The sequence below is a fragment of the Dendrobates tinctorius genome, unplaced genomic scaffold, assembly GCF_039654945.1.
Source record: "Dendrobates tinctorius isolate UK_male_01 unplaced genomic scaffold, ASM3965494v1 ptg000003l, whole genome shotgun sequence".
Classification (NCBI taxonomy): Eukaryota; Metazoa; Chordata; class Amphibia; order Anura; family Dendrobatidae; genus Dendrobates; species Dendrobates tinctorius.
In genome coordinates this window covers 91795555-91818103 of record NW_027361671.1, presented here as the reverse complement: position 1 = coordinate 91818103, position 22549 = coordinate 91795555, and the positions used below count along the sequence as shown (strand labels likewise).

At 43.0% G+C, this 22549-nt stretch overlaps 1 protein-coding gene across 6 annotated transcripts in view; it reads left to right on the top strand.

The window, feature by feature from the left end:
* The first annotated feature begins 1168 nt into the window (after positions 1-1168).
* Positions 1169-22549, top strand: part of RFC5 (replication factor C subunit 5) — a 66383-nt gene continuing 45002 nt past the window's right edge. For 2 of the 6 annotated variants that reach the window (XM_073559733.1, XM_073559917.1), the window contains exons 1-2: positions 1169-1471; positions 15560-15624. In XM_073559733.1, coding sequence (XP_073415834.1) covers positions 1422-1471; positions 15560-15624 — 115 coding nt within the window. In that variant the 5' untranslated portion in view covers positions 1169-1421. Of the gene's footprint in view, positions 1530-1569; positions 1713-15559; positions 15625-22549 lie in introns of those variants that run through there. The other 4 variants (XM_073559964.1, XM_073559798.1, XM_073559700.1 and 1 more) reach the window with 4 other exon arrangements.

Below are 22549 nucleotides of genomic sequence, written 5' to 3'. Positions count from 1 at the left end.
TCTTCAAGCCCTACTGAGGATCTCAACTGCTTCCTCCCTTAAGCCAAATGTGGCTCGGCTATGCGAGAGTAAGCGCTGTCAGATCTCTAGCAGTAAGTAGGCAGAAAAAGCCATGTTCAAAACAGTTTATGTTCAATGTTCCATTCATGTTCAGAAAGCTAAATGTTAAAGAACTGTTAATACAGCCATCTGAATAATAATAATTACACTTCTCTAGTCAGCAACTATATGTGGTTTCTTCAGTCTTCTATATCTGCTGTATTATCATTCATTTTATTTATTACTGATTTTTTTTTCTTATGATTTTGTTCATTTATTTTTTAACACAAAATAAGATGAATAAAGACATTTGATAACATTGGAATGTTTTTGTAAGAGCTTTTCTTGTGGAAAACCTGATGCGGCCCAGCCTCACCCAGATTCTACCTCCAGTGGTCCCCGGTTAAATTGAGTTTGAGACCCCTGCTTTAAATGTTTGACCTAATATAGCAGGATCATCTTTAGTTTGATAATTTTGTGTGGCCCCTGAATGTTGTAAATATCCAAATAGCCTTTGGAAAAGAAAAAAAAAAATTCCCACTCCTGGTATTGACTATCAAATTAACATTATTTGGCATCACCATGTGCAGAATTGCATAAACTATCTAAAATATTTATCCCCCAGAAAGAGAACTACAAAACTACATGCCAGTAGTGCAGTCAGTGGTGGGATTTCGCCAATAAAGAGATCAAAATGTCATATACACCACAAAATGGTATGAATAATAATAAACCATCACTGGAACTATATATTGAAAAAAAAAAAATGAAACGCTAAAGCAAAATGGCAACACAAGCGTTAGCTACTAAAGCATTACAAAAAATAAAAAGGTTGGTATTGCCATTATCACATGGGCCTGGAAATTTTTTGCATCCAGGTCATGTTTAAGCCTATGAATGCCTTACAAATAAAACCGGAAAAAAACTGTAGCGTGTTGTTTCTTTCCACCACATCCATCTTTCTGGACACACAGCTATGACCACAAAAAAGTATTGGCTTGAATAACAAAAAAAAAACAAACAACATTTAAGTGCTCAGTTCACAAGGAGTTAAACGTGTCGCAAACCTTGTAGTCACATTTGTGCAAAATCTGAGTGAAAAAGAACCGGGGAGGCCACAGGGTGAGGCCGCTGCCTACCGACACTCGGCGGAGAGTGCGCTGAGCAGCACGTCACACCGCCTCAGCTGTATCCCTCACAACAGGCACCGGGCGCCAACATCAGGCACCGCTCAGTTCCCGCCTCTCACACTCCGGAAGTCTCGCGAGAAGAGTCAGCCGCGCGAAACCCAGGCCACGCCCCTGGATTAAGCGCGCCACTCAGTCCCGGCAGACTGGGTTTTGTGTACTGCTCGTGCCTCAGTGACACCGCGCTGCTATAACATGGTATCCGACGGCAAAAGTCAGCCCGGACAGAGCAGAAACCTGCCATGGTACGGAGCGCGGTATTACCGGACGTCATGTTGTGTGTGCTGGGACAGCGTACTTATGGTGGGGAGCCATGTCACGTGTTACATGTAATGTCACTATCGGCGGGGCTAGAGGCAGGCGGGCAGCCATGGGCATCCTCCGGTGTGACAGGAGCCTTATGTCACTCACCAGGGGGCTGTAGTGGAACCACGGTCTATACCCAGCACAGTCCGGCTCTTGTAGTTGCATGTCCCTATGTGCCAGGTACTACTTTATATGGCACTACTGATGTGACCCAGAGGGTCCTTGTGTAACCACCTGTATGCTGTGGTTGCTGTTGACCTTGATATGTAAAGTCTTCAAAATGGTTTTTCCGGGCTGCTGATAAGTTTGCACCCAATTGGGACACTGCACTGTGATGTCCCCACACAGCTGGCTTTGGCCACCTTGTTATGATGTGCCCGCCCAGCCGCCTTTGGGCACTGTTATGATGTGCCCGCCCAGCCGCCTTTGGGCACTGTTATGATGTGCCCGCCCAGCCGCCTTTGGGCACTGTTATGATGTGCCCGCCCAGCCGCCTTTGGGCACTGTTATGATGTGCCCGCCCAGCCGCCTTTGGGCACTGTTATGATGTGCCCGCCCAGCCGCCTTTGGGCACTGTTATGATGTGCCCGCCCAGCCGCCTTTGGGCACTGTTATGATGTGCCCGCCCAGCCGCCTTCGGGCACAGTATTCTTTTCCAACAGTGTGCGATCAATAGAAAGGAAAGTTATTCTCCCAACTCTTTTCCCCGCTGTTTCTGACTCCGCTGGTACGCTGTAGTGATGTCATCATGGCTGCTGCTTTTTTTGGACTCCCAGGCACAATAATGGAAGAGGCAGCTGAATACTCTTTCATTACTGTATTCACCAGTGTCTCCATCTGGAGGATGTGGCTACCAGTGAAAGTGAGACACTGGCCAAAGGTCAGCCCTTTGCCACAGGATGCCACTGTTTCCTGCCCTTTGGTTTCTTGGTCCTTGGGCTGCATGTGGCACGTTGGCCGCACTTTTGCCTGGGTCTTTTATAGACCTTAGACATTGTTTTCCAGTCATACCTTTCATTTGACAGTAAGGGGCACTCCATGTGTCCATTCCCTCTGCCTCGGGTCGAGTGATCTGCACAAAATCATGGGTTTGTCTGATATTGATTTGAGTCTCGTATCAATATTGCCAGCGCAAGTCTGAGTCAATTAAAAAAAAAAAATCAGATAGCACTTGGATGACCTCAATATGTCCTGTTTTCATGGATTGTTTGATAGGAGACATTTTAGAAACTTTTTCCCATCCAAGAAAAACTGGTGAAACTGACCAACAAAACTGCCTGGAGAAAAAAAAAACTTTGAAAACAATGCCTTTATTTTATCACTACTAAAACAGTTTTTATAGTATAAATACAATAGCAATATGGAACAATAAAACAAAGAATAGAACAATAATGAGAAAGCCCCACTGTTGTGAATTCCCTTTCTGGGCTCCCTCTGGTGGTTACTGGAGGTAGTGAAGCTGGTCAGATTGACAGAGGCTTGCCACCTGATAATGATGATGTTGATTGGAGATCTGGGGTTTCTGACTGGATTATTTAAGACAGCTGACTTCCTTCAATCCCTGCTGGTGATTTTCTTCCTGTGTTTCTGAGGTCTGATGTCTCCTGCTCTGTTCCTGCATGGTTCAGCTAAGTGGTTCATCTGCTAATCTTTTTGCATTTGATCTGGTTTTGTCTATCTCTGCCTTGTGCGGTTCAGCTTGCTCCTGCTGGGGCTGTGCTGAATCACCACCCATATGTTACTGCTTGTGTCAGTTTGTTCTGTTCCCTGTTATATTGGTCTCTTTTTGCTTTGCTTTCAGTATATACCAGAGTGCTGATATAGTGGGGGCGAAGTCGTGCGACTTCAGTGTTTTTTGTGCATCAGACGTGTTGGATTTTTCAGGGTTTTTGCGTGATTGCAGACAGTCTTTCCTGTACTGTCTAGTCAGTGTGGGCCCCGTCATTTGCTCAGTCTATTTTCCTGCCTGCGTTTGTGTTTTCATCTTGTCTCACCGACAATATATGTTTGGGGCTGTCTATAGTCCTTTGGGGTCTGCTCCGGGGCAGTTTAGATTTCACCTTTCTTGCTTTAGGCTGAGTTAGTTCTCAGGCTGTGCCGAGGCATCTAGGGCATCATAGGTACGCTCCACGGCTACTTCTAGTTGTGTGGATAGGATCAGGGGTCTGTAATCTGCTTAGTTACCAACCTCTCTGGTTTTCTGGTCTCTTAGCCTGGTCCTGCTATCCTCCTCGGTGACCCATTCATAACACCCCACTGCCATATGACCAGTATGAGCATTTTGCTAATAATTGGGGGTATCACTAGCACTAGGTATACAGGGGTAACTAGGCAAAATGTATCCTCCATCTAACAGGCGTGTAACTGTTACCCCACAATTGCGCTGCCTGTCACCTGGAGGATTCATGTTATTTTCGTTGGTAATACTCCAGCGCTGGTTTTCTAAACTAGCCCCCTGAGGAACTTTCACATGTCTGAGGGAAAACATATTGGACACAATTCATCAGATTTATGTGGAGAGTATTTACTTTATATGGTACGTATTTCTATGGGACACAGTTTATTGGGATTTTTTTTTTTTTTTTGATTTTCTGTATTCTGCAATATTGAGCAATACAAAATCACTATTATACTGGGGCAAAGTTTATTATATATACTATTGACTGTAGGACATCACATTCTTAATGTAAAAAAAAATTGGCATACAGACCAGCAGTCATGAGATTTAATATTTTTGTTAGGGCTTCACTGGGGACAATTAGGGATAGATTACTTTGAGTGGTGTCGCTGTATATCATTTAGCCTGCCAACCTTCATAGTCTGGCAGGATCATGGGATTGAGTTTAGTAGGGATAGATTTTACCACTCTTCCTATTATTTTTTTTTTTTTTAAAACATTGAGTGAGCCATATATAATATATTGGAATTCTCTATACTGATCCCCAGTACTTGGGCACATCTACCTGGATATATCTATTGATGCCCCTAATTATGTGTTAAAGCTCATACTCACTGGCGAGAAATACGGACGAGTGCAATCCAATAAAATATTGGATTGCACTCGGACCAACGTTCAATAGGTGACAGCTCATTTGCAATTTTTTTTTTTTTTTTTTTTCAGCTGAAATCGGACTGAGAAAAAAATCGCAGCATGCTGCGTATTGCTGTGATTCTCGGACGAGACTCACCAATGCAAGTCAATGGGTTCGAGAAGAAACTCGGACAGCACTCGCACCATGCGAGTGCTGTCCGATTTTTACGCATTGGTGTCCTTTAGAAAGCCAGCGACTCATGCGGCTATACAGTAAAATCACACTGACATGTTAGAATACAAAAGATAGAATAGGTGTGTGGTTGTGTATATGTATATATATATATATGTGTATGTGTATATATATATATATATATATATATATATATTGTGTAGTGACCACTATGTGCGCTAGGGGGCGCTGTGTGGGTGTCCCTGGACGGGCCTACTGGCATATCCCTTGTGGTAATGGGTATAGGATGCTGAATGACCGTTATGTATCCCAAGGTAGGTGGCGTTGGGATGGAAGCTTGAATATGTGTGTTGATCAGCAGAGGCACTGCTGAGCTGTTATTACACTGTGTCAGCAAGAGCTTTCCAGGTAGCTGGTGAGACGGGCAGAACCAGCTACCTACAAACCCACCCAGGGGCATGTCAAAAAATGCCCATACTAAGCTGTATGTGTGTGAATCTGATATAGGACCTGCATTGAGGTCATAGCTTTGTGATCCAGTGGGCATGGCTACGGACCATATTAGGTAACAGTAGATCACATGAGAGAGCGCATGGATTTGACTGGGCCATGTGTAAGGTCCTGGCAGGCCTAGGTGGAGGAAGGTGTGCTACCTTCCTAAAGACCACGTGCTGAGGCTGCTGACTCAGTGAGGCCTGTGGATATTGGCTGTATGTGAGGACGGATAAGCCCACTGTGTTTGCTGAGGCTCCAGGAATGAGCCTGAAATCATGGACACTTATGTTTTCTTTTGCCTGAGCTAAAGGCGATTCCTTGTGTTATGTGCTGGTTTATGGGTTATGAAGCAATAAAACCTATGAACTTTTAAAGGAACGTGCCTCCTGATTGACTCCCGTGGCTCCTGAGCGAGTCGAATCCCTACAATTGGTGACAGACTGCGGGCAGTGGTTCCAAGAAGCATATGTTGCCGTACTGGCGGCTCTGAGCCAGGAGAGCAGACTATCTTGAAAACCGTGAGTAATACTGACCAGGGTCAGAGAAAGTGACACTATTGATATTTGTGGGATACCTCTGAGGAGAAGACAGGAGTCTGTGGTATGCTGACCGGGGTCAGGGAAAGACTATTTGAGAAGTCGCTATAGGGTGCTTCTGTGGATGAGAGGTACCCGAGAACCTGTGTGGCTGACACCAGCAGGTAACGGACAGGAATCCGTGTTGCACTGACCAGGGTCAATGAGAGACTGTGCATGTTTGTTTTTTTTTTTGTTTTTTTTTTCTTCTCTTTCCTGTAAAGCTGAAGAGGTGTTGCTTTGACTCGGCGGGGTCACGAAGTTTTTCAAGGTAGCTTGCGTGGCTCAGTGGGGTCACGAAGGTGGCTAGCGGTAACTCGGTGGGGTTACGAAGATTGCGGTGGATCGGCGGGTCCACGAAGACGGCGCAGCAGGAGCTGCAGTGACACCAGCAGCTGCTTTTGAGCGGCAGCCGGAGGTGCCGGTGATTTGTGACAGCAGGAACTGTGGCGGTGCCAAAAGGAACTGGTGTGGTGTTTGCTTAAAGGGCTAGTACCAGCCCAAAAAGACATAAACTGTACTGTATGAACTGTGGCATAAGAAGCCCTGTAGAGCGGACATGGGGAAATCCTGAAAGGGGGTGGTATCACACAATGGAGTAGTTTCCCAAAAGGGGGAGGGAACCCAAATTGGCATGGTGGCAAAAAACGGTGAAGGCGCCATTGGACTGTAGCCGAGAGCAGTGAAGTTCCTGCTGTACTGTGGGTAGCTCGGTCAGTGAACCGACACTACAGTGCCCCTTCGGCCTGGATGGAGAACGGGTGATGGGATTGTTAGACCCGGGGAGTCGGGTGTCTGCAAAGAACCACACCTGGACGTTCTGTGTCGCCTGGGACGGGGACGAGAGTGAATGGCTTTGGTGTGGACGATAAAGAACTATTGACACGACTGAGGGTTCCACGTACCGTTTAGTGACAGTAGTCCCGGACTTACACTGTACTATGGTAATAGGGCAGGACTTAGAAGCCCTGTGGGACTGGTGGACAAAATAATGTGTATGGGAGGTAATGGTGTGGAACGTCCGCCCCCTAAAGTTGACAGTCCGGAGTTAAGCATGGTCAGAGAGAACAGTGCGTCGGCCCAACCTACGGACATGTCACCTGACGTGTACCACAGGGGGACGGATAGTGGTGTGGTAATTAAAAAGAGGACCTGACACCCGAACAGAGAGCAACATGAGCGTTTCCCATATGGTGGGGTGTGACACAGGTACTGGGCATGACTGTAATATGTTATTGCCAGTAGCAACCACTAGGGCTGAAGACAATGTTTGTCAGACAGAAGCACGAACCCAGTGTAATGACAGTGCTCCACAAGGTGAAGCCAGCTGGACACTGGTAGTCATACCAGAATATATGACCATTGAAGAGGAAAAGCTCTCGAAGTGGACCGCTATCACCAGACAGCTAGAGGGTCAAGTTGACAAACTGACCAAGGAAGTGGGCACGTTGAAAGAGCGAGTTGACAGTTTTCACCAGGTAGAAGCGCACATACGAAACTCTGAGAGAGAGCGCGAAGAGATCTGTCAACAGCTGGCGAAAGAATGTTTAAAGGTGGCGAGCATGGAAGTCGCCAATTCCACGCAGTTGGAGCGGCTGCACCACCTAGAGTCCGAACTCTCGGCAGTCAAGGCACTGAGACAAATGGCCGAGCGCAGAGTGGATGAGCTGGAGAAAGAGGTCTTGGAGCTCAGAGGTCACCTGACCACTTGGCAAGGTGGGAATGAGACCCTCAGAGAAGATGTGGGAGTGCTTCAAGAAACTGTAGGAGGTCTTCTGCGCAAGAAGAAGTTGATGGGCGAAGACTTTCAGCGGCCGTGCCTGACTGATAGCAAGGCAGAACTGCCAAAGCCCATCTTGGAAAAGGGTCCTGAAGACTGTAAATCTCAGGAAGATTGTGAGCCAAGAGCTGAACAAGACAGTCACCCGGTCGTGGCAGATATCTTGATGGAGGTGTCCATGGTAAACCGTCTGTCCATGAAAAGAGTGAGGCTTCGCTCTTCAAGTATGTGATGGAGGTTCCCGAAGACATACGAGAAGCGTGTGCCAGTGAAGGGGCGCATGAGGCCTTTAAAAAGGCAATAAAAGCCTATAGTGTGAACTGGGCCCCTGAGACGAACCAGTTGGTGATACTTGCAGAAAGGGAAGTTGCAGAGAAGCAGGTGACTGTCCTGAGGGAGATGCACCTACAATGTCTCCGTACGAAACAGATGGTCGTGTTAAGGAATAAGAAAGCCGCTTGACGGCTGGAGCTTGCGAGGGAAGCTCAAAGTCGGCTGGGCTTTGTGGAAGACATAATTCCGGTACCCAGAAATCTGGTGGGGAAAGTCGTTGGCAGACTTGGAAAGGTGATGCAGGAGATGGTAAATCGATCCAGTGTGGAGAGTGAGGATCCCACCTGCTGGGGAAATCCAAGAAGCTGTTGAAGATGACATGGTTTCAGTCATTGTGATTGGCTCGATGGAAAGCATTGGGAAGCTTCGCATGCTCCTGGAATATCGGGTAGCGTACCAGAAGGAGAGTAGCTAAGACAGGACCGACTGCAGATGAATAAGCAGATACAGCTGATTTAATGTGATGCTTCTTTGACATTCTCAGGTTTTTAATTCTGCATTCACAATCCAAATGACAATTGTTTTTCCTAAAAACAATTGTACAAAATTATTGCCAGGTCGTACAACTGATATAGTGGTCAGTAATACTGTTATTATTCCTCATGTACTCAGTTAACTGATGCAAAGTTTGTTGAAAGGATAATACTTCTTACAGTCTTCCTCTTCTGAGTAGCAGGCAGCTGTGAGATGCTTGGAAGATGCACACCTAGTATGATCTAGTCTAGAGGAGGAGCTTTACTACTAAGAATTTGCAACATATTTTCAGTTTCATACATTGCAAGTAGGGGGGTTGGGGCAGCATGAGGTTAACCAAGTATAAGATTAGATAAGGGCAGTGGTGAACAGTGACACACAAGAAGTAAAGGGGGTTTTACACTAAGCGATATCGCTAGCAATATCGCTAAAACGTCACTGGTTTTGTGACGTTATAGCGATATTGCTAGCGATATCGCTATGTGTGATACTTACCAGCGACCGGCTCCCCCGCTGTCCATCGCTGATCACGCGAGAATGTCCGGCTCCATTTCTCGTCGGGCGCTTCCTGCTGAGACTTCCTGCTGTGACGACGAGCGACGCTGGAGGCGGGCGGGAGGACGCCAGGATCGCTGCGTGTGAATGGTAAGTATCGTGCGCTGCGTCGCTGCTGAATCGCTGTGAGGTCTTTCTGTATGAAAGCTCACTAGCGATCATTTAGCGATGCACCAGCGATCCTGACCGGGTGGGATCGCTGGTCGGATCGCTGGTGCATCGCTAAATGTAAAAGGGCCTTTAGAAATGTCTCTATCTCCAGCAGAACTGCTTATCACTGTTGTTCATAGTTTGATAGAACATATATATTTGAGTAACATTTATAAAATTCATATGAAAGTTCAATTATGAAATATTAATACATTTTTTTTAAAGCTGGAGTCGGTACATTTCTACCGACTCCGACTCCAACCAAAACTAACTCCGACTCCACAGCCCTGCTTTTTATTACATTCCAGAGGTTTTCAATGGAGTTCAAGTCTGGAGAATGGGCTGCCCATGACAGGGTTTTGATGTGGTGGTCTCTTAATTTTTTCCGGTTTGTATGTCCCTACCTAATAATGTTATTAGTGTGTGTAAAATTTGGGAGCTGTAGGTGTTAAAGGATTAATTCACGGAAAATAATTGCGTGGGCTCCCGTGCAATTTTCTCCACCAGAGAGGGAAAGCCTGTGACTGAGAGCAGATATTAATAGCCTAGAAAGGGACCATTGTTATTGCCCCCTAAAAACATCTGCCCCCAGAAAACGAAAAAAAATACTGTGAAGTCAGCTCACCACTGTGTAGACTCCTTGTTAGACAGCTGGCACTCAGCACGGTTCCATGGAAGCAAACATATGTAACCGGAGGGAAGGATCCAGCAAGAAAATAGCAGTCTAAAAAAATAACTTTTAAAAACATGGACAGCACATTGTTGTCAGATCAAGATCTTGACGAAGACTGCAAAGTCGAAACGTGTTGATCTGACAACAGTGTGTTTTTTTTTGCCTGACAACTTTGTGCCGTCCATGTTGGATTAAACGTTATTTTTTAGACTATTTACTCGCTGGATCCTTCCCTCCTGTTACATATGCCCCCAGAAAAGGCACAGCTGTAAGATGCGCCCATTCCGGCACTTAGCCTCACTCTTCCCCTGGCCCTGTAGCGGTGGCATATGGGGTAATAAGGGGTTAATGTCACCTTGCTATTGAAAGGTGATATTAGGCCTGGTTAACAATGGAGAGATGTCAAAGACACCTATCCATTATTAATCCACTAGTATGAAAGGGTTAAAAATAACACATTAAGAATAAAGACTTTTACTGAAATAAACACATTAAACACATTTTTTCCATCTTTATTACACTCCCAATCCAATCGAAGCCCTTGTTCTGTAAAAAATCCAAAATAAAAAAGCAATATCCCATATCTGTCCGCCGTACAGTCAAGTCCCACTCTGCAATCCATCTGAAGGGGTTAAATAGTTAACAACTGGAAGCGGTGCTACTGCTGCCGTACCGGCTGTAAACCACGGAGGAATGAATGAAAAGCAGCCTGCGCAGCTTCTCCGCCTGACCGGACATGAACTTATTATCGTGGCAAAGTTTCTGAACATTTTTCCATGAAGTCAGTTCACCGCGGGTCAGGCTTGATGTCACCTTACAATAGCAAGGTGACATTAACCCCTTATTAGCTCATATGCCACCTCTACACGGCAGTGGGATGAGAGAGGCTAAGTGCCAGAATTGGTACATCTTACAGATGCGCCTTTTCTGGGGTGGCTGGGGGCAGATGTTTTTAGCTGGGGTGGCAATAAACATGGTCCCTCTTTAGGCTATTAATATCTGCCCTCAGTCACTGGCTTTCCCTTTGTGGCGGAGAAAATTGCGCGGGAGCCCACGCAATATTTTTTCTGTGATTATATTTTCATTTAACACCTACAGCTCCAAAATTGTACACAAACACACTAATAAAATTAGTAGTCACTGTCATATAAATCTCCATGATATGCAATGGTTTACTATATGTAAATCATGTCTCCTATCCTGTCGGCTTTTGCAATTATTTTACAAAAGCCGACAAATGAATTGACGGCTATTCTATCTCTCTCAAATAAATATATATATTACTGTTCAAAAGTTTAGGGTCACTTAGAAATTTCCTTATTTTTGAAAGAAAAGCACAGTTTTTTTCCAATGAAGCTAACAGTAACTGATTCAGAAATATACGCTATACATTGTTAATGTGGTAAGTGACTATTATAGCTGCAAACATCTGGTTTGTAATGCAATATCTTCATAGGTGTATAGAGGCTCATTTCCAACAACCATCACTCCAGTGTTCTTATGGTACTTTGTGTTTGCTAACTGTGTAAGAAGGCTAATGGATAGTTAGAATTCCCTTGAAAACCCTTGTGCGAGTATGTTATCACAGCTGAAAACAGTTTGGCTGATTAGAGAGGCTATAAAGCTGACCTTCCTTTGAGCTAGTTGAGAATCTGGAGCATTACATTTGTTGGTTCCATTAAACTCTCAAAATGGCCAGAAAAAAGAACCTTCATGTGAAACTCGACAGTCTATTCTTGTTCTTAGAAATGAAGGCTATTCCATGCGAGATATTGCCAAGAAACTGAAGATTTCCTACAATGGTGTGTGCTACTCCCTTCAAAGGAGAGCACAAACAGACTCTAACCAGAGTAGAAAGAGAAGTGGGAAGCCCCGCTGCACAACTGAGCAACAAGACAAGTACACTAGAGTCTGTAGTTTGAGAAATCGACGCCTCACAGGTCCTCATCTGGCAGCTTCATTAAATAGTACATGCAAAAACGCCAGTGTCAACGTCTACAGTGAAGAGGCGACTCCAGGATGCTGGCCTTCACGGCAGATTGGCAAAGAAAAAGCTATCACACCATTTTGCAATGCCATACACTGTGGACAGCGCTTGATTAGAGCTAATTTCATCCTACAACAGGACAATTACCCAAAGCACACCTCCAAATTATGCAAGAACTATTTAGGGAAGAAGCAGGCAGCTGGTATTCTATCTGTAACGGAGTGGCCAGCGCAGTCACCAGATCTTAATCCCCTTGAGCTGTTGTGGGAGCAGCTTGACCGTATGGTATGCAAAAAGTGTCCATCAAGCCAAACCAACTTGTGGGACGGGCTTCTGGGAGCATGGGGCGAAATTTCCTCAGCAAATTAACTGCTTGCCAAAGGTCTGCAATGCTGTAATTGCTGTAAAGGGAGCATTCTTTGACGAAAGCAAAGTTTAAAGGAGAAAATTTTTATTTCAAATAAAAAAATCTTTTTTTCGAACCTTGTCAATGTCTGGACTAGATTCTAAATTCTAAATATAATATTATATATTGCCTAATAGAGGCGGCATTTCCAATAAATTCAGAAATCATACGAAAGAAACAAAGCGGAAACTATTTGCCATAAAAACAATAGAATTTTATTATAAATCAATTAAAAAGCATTCAAGTGCAAGGCAGTATTTTTTGGGGCAATAAATGCAAAAAGACAAAGGCCTATAAATCTGGTACAATCAATTTCATGAAAAAATATATGCACATATAGTAATTCAATAATCTCTATATGGAGCTTTCCTTATATATAAAGCAAGCTTCCCGGAGGGATAGTTCCTAAAATGTGCAGATAACAAGGATTATATAAAAAATTCTTTACATGCAAAATCCGCAAAAAGCCGTAATCAATATAGTAATTTAATAGTACATATGTGGAGCTTTCTTTATATATAAAACAAGCTTCCCGAAGGGATAGTTCCTAAAAATGTGCAGATAACAAGAATTATATAAAAAATTCTTTACAAGCAAAGTCCGCAAAAAGTGGCAAATATATATATAATCTCTCAAGAAAAAAAGGCAGCACTACCAAAATAATACAACAGGTGCAAAACCTATTCAGCAGTGTCCAAACAGCCAAAATGACAAAAGGAAAAAAAATAGGCAGCACTCAAATTAAATGTGAAAAAAGTGGATACTTTACTGATCCTCAGATGGCAACGTTTCAACGGTGACCCGTCTTTGTCAAGCCTTGACAAAGACGGGTCACCGTTGAAACGTTGCCATCTGAGGATCAGTTAAGTATCCACTTTTTTCACATTTAATTTGAGTGCTGCCTTTTTTTTCCATATATATACTATTCAAAATAAGTGCTGTACAAAGATAAGTAAAGTGCGCCAAAAAAATAAGTTAGTATTTAAATTGCCTGCATGAATAATGGCATACAGCAGTAGAGCAAATCCTCAATCCCTAATAAATGTAAATACTTAATCCTGAGCATAATGCAGCAAGCAAATAGGCTAAGAGGAGAGGCATAATGCAGTCATAAAAGCCAAAAAGCTGCTTACAAACAGTATAAAGTAAACCAAGGGGAAAGGAAAGGGTTAAGAGCTGCCGCTGCTAGATACTATACCTGGATGGCCGAAGCACCCCTTAAAGCTTGTTTTATATATAAAGAAAGCTCCACGTATGGACTATTGAATTACTATAGTAAGGCTTTTTGCGGATTTTGCATGTAAAGAATTTTTGATATAATCCTTGTTATCTGCACATTTTAGGAACTATCCCTCCGGGAAGCTTGCTTTATATATAAGGAAAGCTCCATATATAGATTATTGAATTACTATATGTGCATATATTTTTTCATGAAATTGCACTTAGGGGCTCTGTATATGGAGTCCACAAACTTACAGAAAATTCTGCGCTCCAGGATGCCTCCTGTCTAACAGTACTTGGCCATACACCGAGAGACTTGAGGGATGTAGCGCTATTTGCCAATAGCGCTCTGTCCTTTCAGAGTCTCGCTGTATGGCTATGCAGTGCTGTCTAGCTACATATGGGGTATTTCTACATTCATCAAAAATTGCGGGACAAATTTTGGTGCCATTTTTACCCATTTCCCAGTGTAAAAATGTAAAATCTGGGGCTAAAACAAAATTTTGTTGGTAAAAATATAATTTTTTTTCTCCATTACCCAAATGTTATAAAATTCAGTGACACACCTGTGGTGTCAATATGACCACTGCACCCTCTTGATTAATTTATTGAGAGGTGTAGTTTGTAAAATGAAGTCTGTTATTAGGAAGTTCCTCTGTTCTGGCACCTCAGGGGCTCTGCCATTGTGACATAGCACCCTCAAACCAGTCCAACAAAATGTGAACTCCAATATGGCGCTCTTCCCTTCTGAGCTTTGCACTGTGCCTCAAAAGTAGTTTTCGACCACATATGGGGTATCTGCGTACTCGGGAGAAATTGCACAACAAATTTTTGGGTCTGTCTGCTGCTATAATAGTCAATATAAAAAAATTGGGGCTAAAATAACATTTTTGTTGAGAAAAATTTAGATTTTTTTTTTTTTTATTTTTTTTTTTTTTTATTTTCATGGATCTACATGATTAACTGTGAAGCATCTGGGGGGTTTAAGGTGCTCACCACACACCTATATAAGTTTGAGGTGTCTATTTTCCAAAATGGGGCTCCCCAAACGCAACATGGCATCTGCTAATTATTCCAGCAAATTTTCCATTCAAAGAGTCAAATAATGCTCCTTCCTTCCTTCCTGATCTGTTCCGTGCGGCCAAAAAGTGGTTTCCCCACACATATGAGGTATCGGCATGCTCCGGAAAAATTGCATAACAAATATTGCGGCCCATTTTTTCTTGCTGCCCTTAATTTTTTCCTTCCACATTCCAAAAATCCTGTGAAGTGCCTGAATGTGGTTTTGAGCACCTTGGGGGATGCAGTTTTTAGCATGGTGTATCTTTTGATTATTTTAGGTCATACAAGCCCCTCAGTCACTTCAAATGTGAGGTGGTCCCTAAAAAAATGGTTATGTAAATTTTGCTGGAAAAATGAGGAATCAATCGCTGGTTAATTTCTAACCCTTATAACGTCCTGACAAAAAAAAATTGTTTTGACATGTAGGAAATGTTATGTATTAACTGTTTTGTGTGATATAACTGATTTAAGGGCATAAGTTTGAAAAGTGCAAAATTGAAAAAAAAAAAATTTTTTGCCAAATTTGTCACGAAAAAAAAAGCATTCTCAGTACCATGGGATCCGTTGCAGGATTCCAGGGTTATCACTTCATAAAGTGACAGTGGTAAAAATTGTAAAATTTGGCCTGGTCATAAAGGTGTAAACAGCCTTGGTGGTGAAGGGGTTAAAAGGGTTGTCCACACAATTTTTCTGTCCAGTGGATTCTACTGCATGAAGATAACAAACTAAGCAGTTATTTTCTTTTCTGTGCTCCAGTTACACATCTGCGGCTGCATCTCTGACTTACCAAGTATGACTAATAGTTCAGCCCGGCTCCAGTTTCTCATATGACCTCTTGGGAAAAATGAATTGTCCACCCCAGGTCTAGATGTAGATGCACACAATGGTAATGCCGGAGGTCATATTTTTAGTGCGGTGCATAGTCCTATTTAGTTGTCCCATGGATTACTTAGAACTGATCCATAGGCTATATCATCCTGGAATAATTTTAAATACATGCGTATTAGAAAATGTTATGGTTTCCTTTTTTTATAAATCCCAGTGGATTGACCATATACAGCATCTAACATCGTAAAATATGTATCCCCACAGGGTGGAAAAGTATCGACCCCACACACTCGATGATTTGATCTCCCATCAAGATATCCTCAGCACAAGTAAGTTGTATGTGTTAGATCAGGTTATGTTTACAGTTTTTCTCAGAAATTTTCCTGCATACAAAATACCTTCTATTGTTTTTAAAGGGAAACTGTCACCCCCCCCCCCAGGCTTTTTTAACTAAAAGAGCCACCTTGTGCAGCACTAATGCTGCATTCTGTCAAGGTGGCTCTTCTAGTTGGGGTCCCTTCCACCGCTGAAAGAATCGTTTTTATAATTTGTCACTCATACCTCTAGATTGTCCGGGGGGTAGGTCTTTTCCCCCCCTGGACACAGACGCCTCACAGCCATCAGTCATTTCCTCCACTCTTCTGGACGCCGCCTCCTCAGCGTTAAGTTATTTACCCGGTGCCTGCGCTGTAATCTTGTTTCTTGGGCATGCGCAGTTAGCGCTGCCCATCCACTGACATCACATGATGTCTTCGGCCCGAGATCCCATCCTGCTATGTGAATAATTCAGAAGAGACTGATGAAGGCAGACGCCGAAATGCGTGTCGGGGTCGGGTGCATCCTGGGGATCCTGCACACTTAAGGCACAAGGTACTGGGCATAATGGCCGGACACGCTTATCTATAACCAGGAAAATTGATATATGCTATATCTATCATTGAGCTAATATCCTTAGTATTCGGCATGTCTGATTTCAACTATGTGTATTGTTGCTTAGTACTATATGTGCATATGTAAGGCACAAGTAAATGGACATGCTTATTTATAGCTACGAATATTGTTCTATCTGCCATTGAGCACATACTCCTATTACTGGGCATGTCTGATTTCAACCATATGTATTGATTGCTAGCATTATAGTTGCTATTCAGCATATACCTCCAATATTGATTTCTTTGATTATAACACATGTTAATTCATCACACACGGCTGCACTTTTTAGCTACTCTTTTGATTGCATTTGGTATTTGCACCTGTAGCTTTACCTCAAAAAAATCCCTTTTTTCTTGTCTTTATTCTTTTTTTTTTTCTTTTTGCAATTTCGCACTTTATATAAATATTTTTCTTTTTGCACTAAATGATATTTGAGCCTATTTTATGAATTTTCTTTTGCACAAGCACTTTATATATGTTTGCACATTATATTTAAATATTAACCAATATATTAACTATCCTTTGGCTAGTCAATACTTTTTTTGTGATTACATTATATCTTACAAAGCCATACTATGTGCAATAGATTAGGTGCCATTTGATCCCCAGTGTTGCCCTTCTTTTGGTATTTTGTTCCCACCCTCCTTTTTAGTGATTTTTTTTTTTTTAATTTTCGATAAATATTGTGTTCAATTATATTGGAAGTTTCTTTCGTTTTTTTTCTCGTCGTGCAATTATTTATTTTCCGTTTTGTCCTTTGTCGTTCATTTTGTCCATTTGTGCACTACCTAGGTTATACATATTTCCACATTAATGTACATTTTGTTTTGATATGCACTTTGACCTTGGTACTTTTGGTTTTGCTACGTCGTTTAATCTACCTCGTCACCAGCAGCTTCATGTAACGAAGTCTGCCAAGATGCTCCAGTGCTGGTGGATGGGACCGAGGGACCAGATATGAGGGAAGGTGCAGGTGGGTCGGGTCTGTCGAAGTGGTCCCGGTTGGCGGACTCCTGTGGGATCTCTCCAGAAGGGTTCAACTCTGCAGGCTCCCGAGTGCTGCAGACGGTGCTGTGGTACAAAGAAAAAAAAATGCAATTAATATATTGCTATTGCTTGGCCCTGGCTGAAATAAAAAAAAAGGTTACACATGTAAACATTTTTACTTAGTAATTGAGGTGCGGAATATTTACCTTCTACTCACCGTAGTCGACCGGAGGAGCGACAAGGCTCTAGCATACTTATACTTCGAGCTCCTGCGTCCTCCCGATCCACTCGGGGCCTGCATCTCTTTGTTGAATTCCCTGAATGACCACCACCGCTTGATGACGCTGTCGCCTGTAAAGTGAAAGCGCAAATTGGTTAGTATACAACACATTACATCCTGCAACATAACTTACTGAACTGTGAATACTTATGTGCTTGATTTTGAGCCCGAGCATCAAGGTCCTCCCAATCTTCAACAACTTTGTGGCTGTGAGGGACTGGCGGAACACACCTAATTAAACGTAGAGACTAGGTGTGTTCGCAGTCCGGGGTCCACCGTGCAGAGGTGTTAACTGCTGCTAGACAATAATGGACAGTGTATGGTAGGGAATAGCCGAACTCACACGAGTTCTAGTCACCCGGTGTGTACTGAGGCGTACTCTGTTACTTCACAGAGGCTGCCCTAACAGGCGTAGGAGCCGTAACCTGTTCCGCATCACAGACTACGGCTAGGAGAGCGCTAGTGTGACGTCACAGGATGCTGCCACAAGACATGGGGTCCGCGCCCCTCTAGACCCACTCGCACACGGAACCACTACTGCATCGCCAGGGGTAGACCCTTAAGGAACGCTGTGCCCTGTTAACAGTCACATGGTGAAGCGGACAGTTGCTTACCGCACTGAGTGTGTACAACGCCGCACTGGCGGACGCCACTAACCAGCCTAAACTTAGAGCTGGAAAGCGCACTATCTGCGCACAGCGCCGTTCTGACGGATGCTGCGGTACCGAGGTGCCGTGTGCTGAATGGCAACCTCAGGCGCTAATATGTGAGAGGAGCTGAGAGCACTGCGGCGCTAGGCAGTGCCAGTACTCGGTGCTGACTTTAAAACCCTAAACCCTACAAACATGCGTATCAAAGGGAGGGGAATTATAATGAGTCATTCACCAGTCTCAAACATCCATCATCATACATACCGCTTTAGCAACAAGTCTCTATATTAGCACATGGCCGGGCGGCCATGCAAACCTTTTATAGTTGCAGCCTTCCGGGACCTTCCTGGTGGTCCAATCGGAGCAGCAACAGGACCTGAGCACGTGACCTCCGACCTCCAACGAGAGGTCGTCCCACGGGCATGCTCAGTAGGAGCAAAGCAGGACTTAGTCCCAGGAGTGTCTGCTCGCCGCTGACTCAAGCATGGTACAATAGCTGAGCGTGGAAGAGCAACCAGACGCCTAGCATTAGCCTGGGCAACACGCTGGGACCGACGTCTCTGCTGAGCAGGCTCCTCTGCGGCTGGAGAGGAATGGTAAACCGCAGAAGGCAAGGCTCGGGCTTCCTCCTGTGCAGGGGCAGGAACCCGACGCCTAAATTGGCACACTTCCTCCCAGAGCCGATGAGTCACAACAACATCAGCGTGGCGGCGGTCCCCCATGTTCCACAGCGGCTCTCGGACTACATCGATAAGGAGGTCGATGTCTAGACCTGCCTCCTCACTGTCCGAGTCGGGAGCACGCTGTGAAGCCTGTTAAAAAAGACCAAAAACATTACACTCAAATCATCCACAGGAAGTTGAAAAATACAAGCAAAAGGTAATTACTCTCTGCTGACTGCCCCGACTCTCACGCCGACGACCCCGGGAGGCTCTTTGAGGACCTCAACGTAGAGCCCCAGAATTGGTAGAATATAAAAAAAAAAAATGCTTGCATGTAGGCTTATGTGATGTGTGTACTGTGATGATCTGTTTGTGTTGGGTGTACTGTGATGTCTGTGATCTGTTTCTGCGATGCATGTAAGAAACTTACACTCTGAGAGCCCGTTCCGGGTCTTTCTCCACCCCGTCTGTCTCCTTCTGGAAGCACCTCTGATGCTGCAGCTTCCTGTTAACCCTATATGCATAAATTCTTGTGTACAAAAAATGTTAACATCACAAAAAAGAGAGAAAAAAAAATATTTACCTCAGTTCGTTGACGATGTGAGGGAGGGCTCCCAGAAGAAGACATGTTTACTGAGACTGGCTGGCCTGGCTGGATTGCTGGACACTGCAGCTACTGCTGGCTGGACTCCCGCTGGCTTTCTTGCTGGGACATGGATGAGTGAAGCCCGACCTGACAGGTTTATATACCTTTCCTAATTGGGGGCTGGCTAATTGGATCCTAAATCGGAGCATGCTCAATTAAAAAAAAACGGAATTTTCCGTACACAAAAAGCGTTACTTTGTCCTACATCTCCGGCCGCTGAATAAACAATTTTCGACGGATCCAGTGAACGACGGGTAAAACGTGAGGCCATCCGTCACTAATGCAAGTCAATGAGAAAAAAACGAATCCGGCAGCATCAGTCGCCGGATTCGTTTTTTTCAAACTTAGACGGCTTGCGACTGATAGCAAAAAATCTGATATGTGAAAGGGGCCTTAAGGAAAACAACCACCAGGAAGAAAATTTGTCAAAATCGCTGATCGGCTTACAATTTAATCTCTTTCCGATATCGGGCGTATATTTACACCAATGTCGGACTCCCTCCCTTTGATGTGGGTTCCAGTGCTGAGCCCTCATCTTGCCCGGGACATGTCGGCTGTTTTGAACAGCTGACATGTGCCTGCAATAGCCGCGGGGGGAATCGCGATCCACCTGTGGCTTATGCTGCTGTCATGCTGACAGCAGCATTTAAATGGCGCTTCCGGCAATCACACCGGTGACCCGTGTCGCGTGATCGTGTGTCTGTATGACAACCCAAGGTCTCCTGGAGACCCCTATGGTTGTCAGTGCCAGATTGCTGTGAGCGTCACCCAGTGGTCGGTGCTCATAGCAATTTTAGTACATAGAAGGCGATCTGACTATCTCCTCTATGTAGCAGAGCCGATCAGGCTATGGCAGCCTCAAGTCTCCTATGGAAGCTATTGAAGCATGCCAAAAGTTAAAAAAAAAGTGTGTGTATGTATGTGTGTATATATATATATATATATATATATATATATATATATATATATATATATATATATATATATATATATATATATATATATATATATGTGTGTATATATATGTATATATATGTATATATATATATATATATGTATATATGTGTGTGTGTATATATATGTATATATGTGTGTGTGTGTATATATATATGTATATATGTGTATGTATGTGTATATATATATATTTTGAAGTCATCCCCCTTTCGTCCCATTCAAAATAAAACAAAAATAAAATCTATATTATATATTATATATCTATATATTATATATCTATATTATATCTATATATTATATATCTATATATATGTATATATGTATATGTATATATATATATATATATGTATGTATGTATATATGTATGTATGTGTATATATATATTTTGAAGTCATCCCCCTTTCGTCCCATTCAAAATAAAACAAAAATAAAATCAAAACTATCAATAAAAAAAAGATTAACCTGATCGCTAAATGGCGTAGCAAGAAAAAAAGTCAAAACGCCAGAGTTACGTTTTTTTTGGGCGCCGTGACATTGCATTAAAATGCAATACCAGGTGATCAAAAGATCATAACTGTACTAAAATGGTATCATTAAAAACGTTAGGTCGACACGCAAAAAATAATCCCTCATCCAAACCGAGATAACGATAAATGGAGACGCTACGAGTATCGAAAAATGGCGCAATTATTTTTTTTTCTATTTTATTTTTTTTTTTTAGCCACGTTTGGAATCTTTTTTTTTTTTTTTTTTTTTTTTTTTTTTTTAACCACTTGGACAAAAAAGAACCTAGACATAGTGACCTGGAGAATCATAATGGCAGGTCAGTTTTAGCATTTAGTGAACCTAGCAAAAAAAACCAAACAAAAAACTAGTGTGGATTGCATTTTTTTTTTTTTTTTTTTTTTTTTTTTTTGCAATTTCATCGCATTTGGAATTTTTTTCCTGTTTTCTAGTAGGCGACATGGTAAAACCAATGGTGTCGTTCAAAAGTACAACTCGTCCCGCAAAAAATAAGCCTTAATATGGCCATATTGACAAAAAATAAAGTTATGGGTCTGGGAAGGAGGGGAGCGAAAACGCAAAACCAAAAAAAGCTTCGAGGGTTAAGGGTTTAATGTGCATGGGGCCTCCTGATTCTCTGGTGATGTTGGGTGAAGAGAGATCTGGTCTCTTAAATTTCAATGACATCCTTTTCTGTGGCACAAAGATATAGGTGCCTGGCATTGGCTATTATAGAGAGCACAGGAGCTCTTGGGTAGGTGGCGCATTCATGTCATGATATGTGCATTGCCACCCTTTAGGGTGTGTTCATGTTACTTTTGCTTAAGGCCTCTTTCACGCATCCTGATATTTTCAGTACTGGAAAAACCAGTACCAGTGCTGTCCGTGACTGTCATCCGTGTGCACCTTCAGGGTGACACGTACTGGAGTAGAATCCAGAATAGAAATGACGGATGTTTAGGTAATAGATGTGAATAGATAGATGTCTCTGAGATGTATAATTAGTGCCGTGCGTGTGTAGTTTACTGTACATGTATTTAGGAATGAAAATATGGGGGTCCCCATATTTTAATAACCAGCCAAAGAAAAGCATACATCTGTAAACTGGTCTTGCTATGCTGGATAAGGCCCAATAACCATGGAGCTTCTTAGCCTATTAAAACCAGCTTACAAAGTGGCTTTTTTTCATTTTTTTTTTTTTTGCGAAATACATGTATTGTAAACTACACACGCATGGCACTAATTGTATATCTCACGGACAGCTTTCTATCTAAAACCTAAACATCTGTCATTTCTATTCTAGTACGTGTTATATGGACGTGCACACTTTGTGTGGGACGTATTGACGTCTTTGCTGTCGGAAAAAACGGGCATGTGCACAGCCTCGTAGATTGTAATGGGTGTGCATGTGTAAGGGTAAGTTCACACAGGACTTTTTTGCTGTTTTTTTTTTTTCATTGTTTTTTATGGTAATTTTCAGCTGCTTTTTCCATTACGAGCAAAGCCTATGAGATTTCAGAAATCTCATGCACACACATTGTTTTTTTGTGTGATCAGGATTTTGTGCTTCGCTGCATTTTTTGGACATAGAACATGTCACTTCTTTTAGCGTTTTTGCTGTGTTTTTTCAGCGTTTTT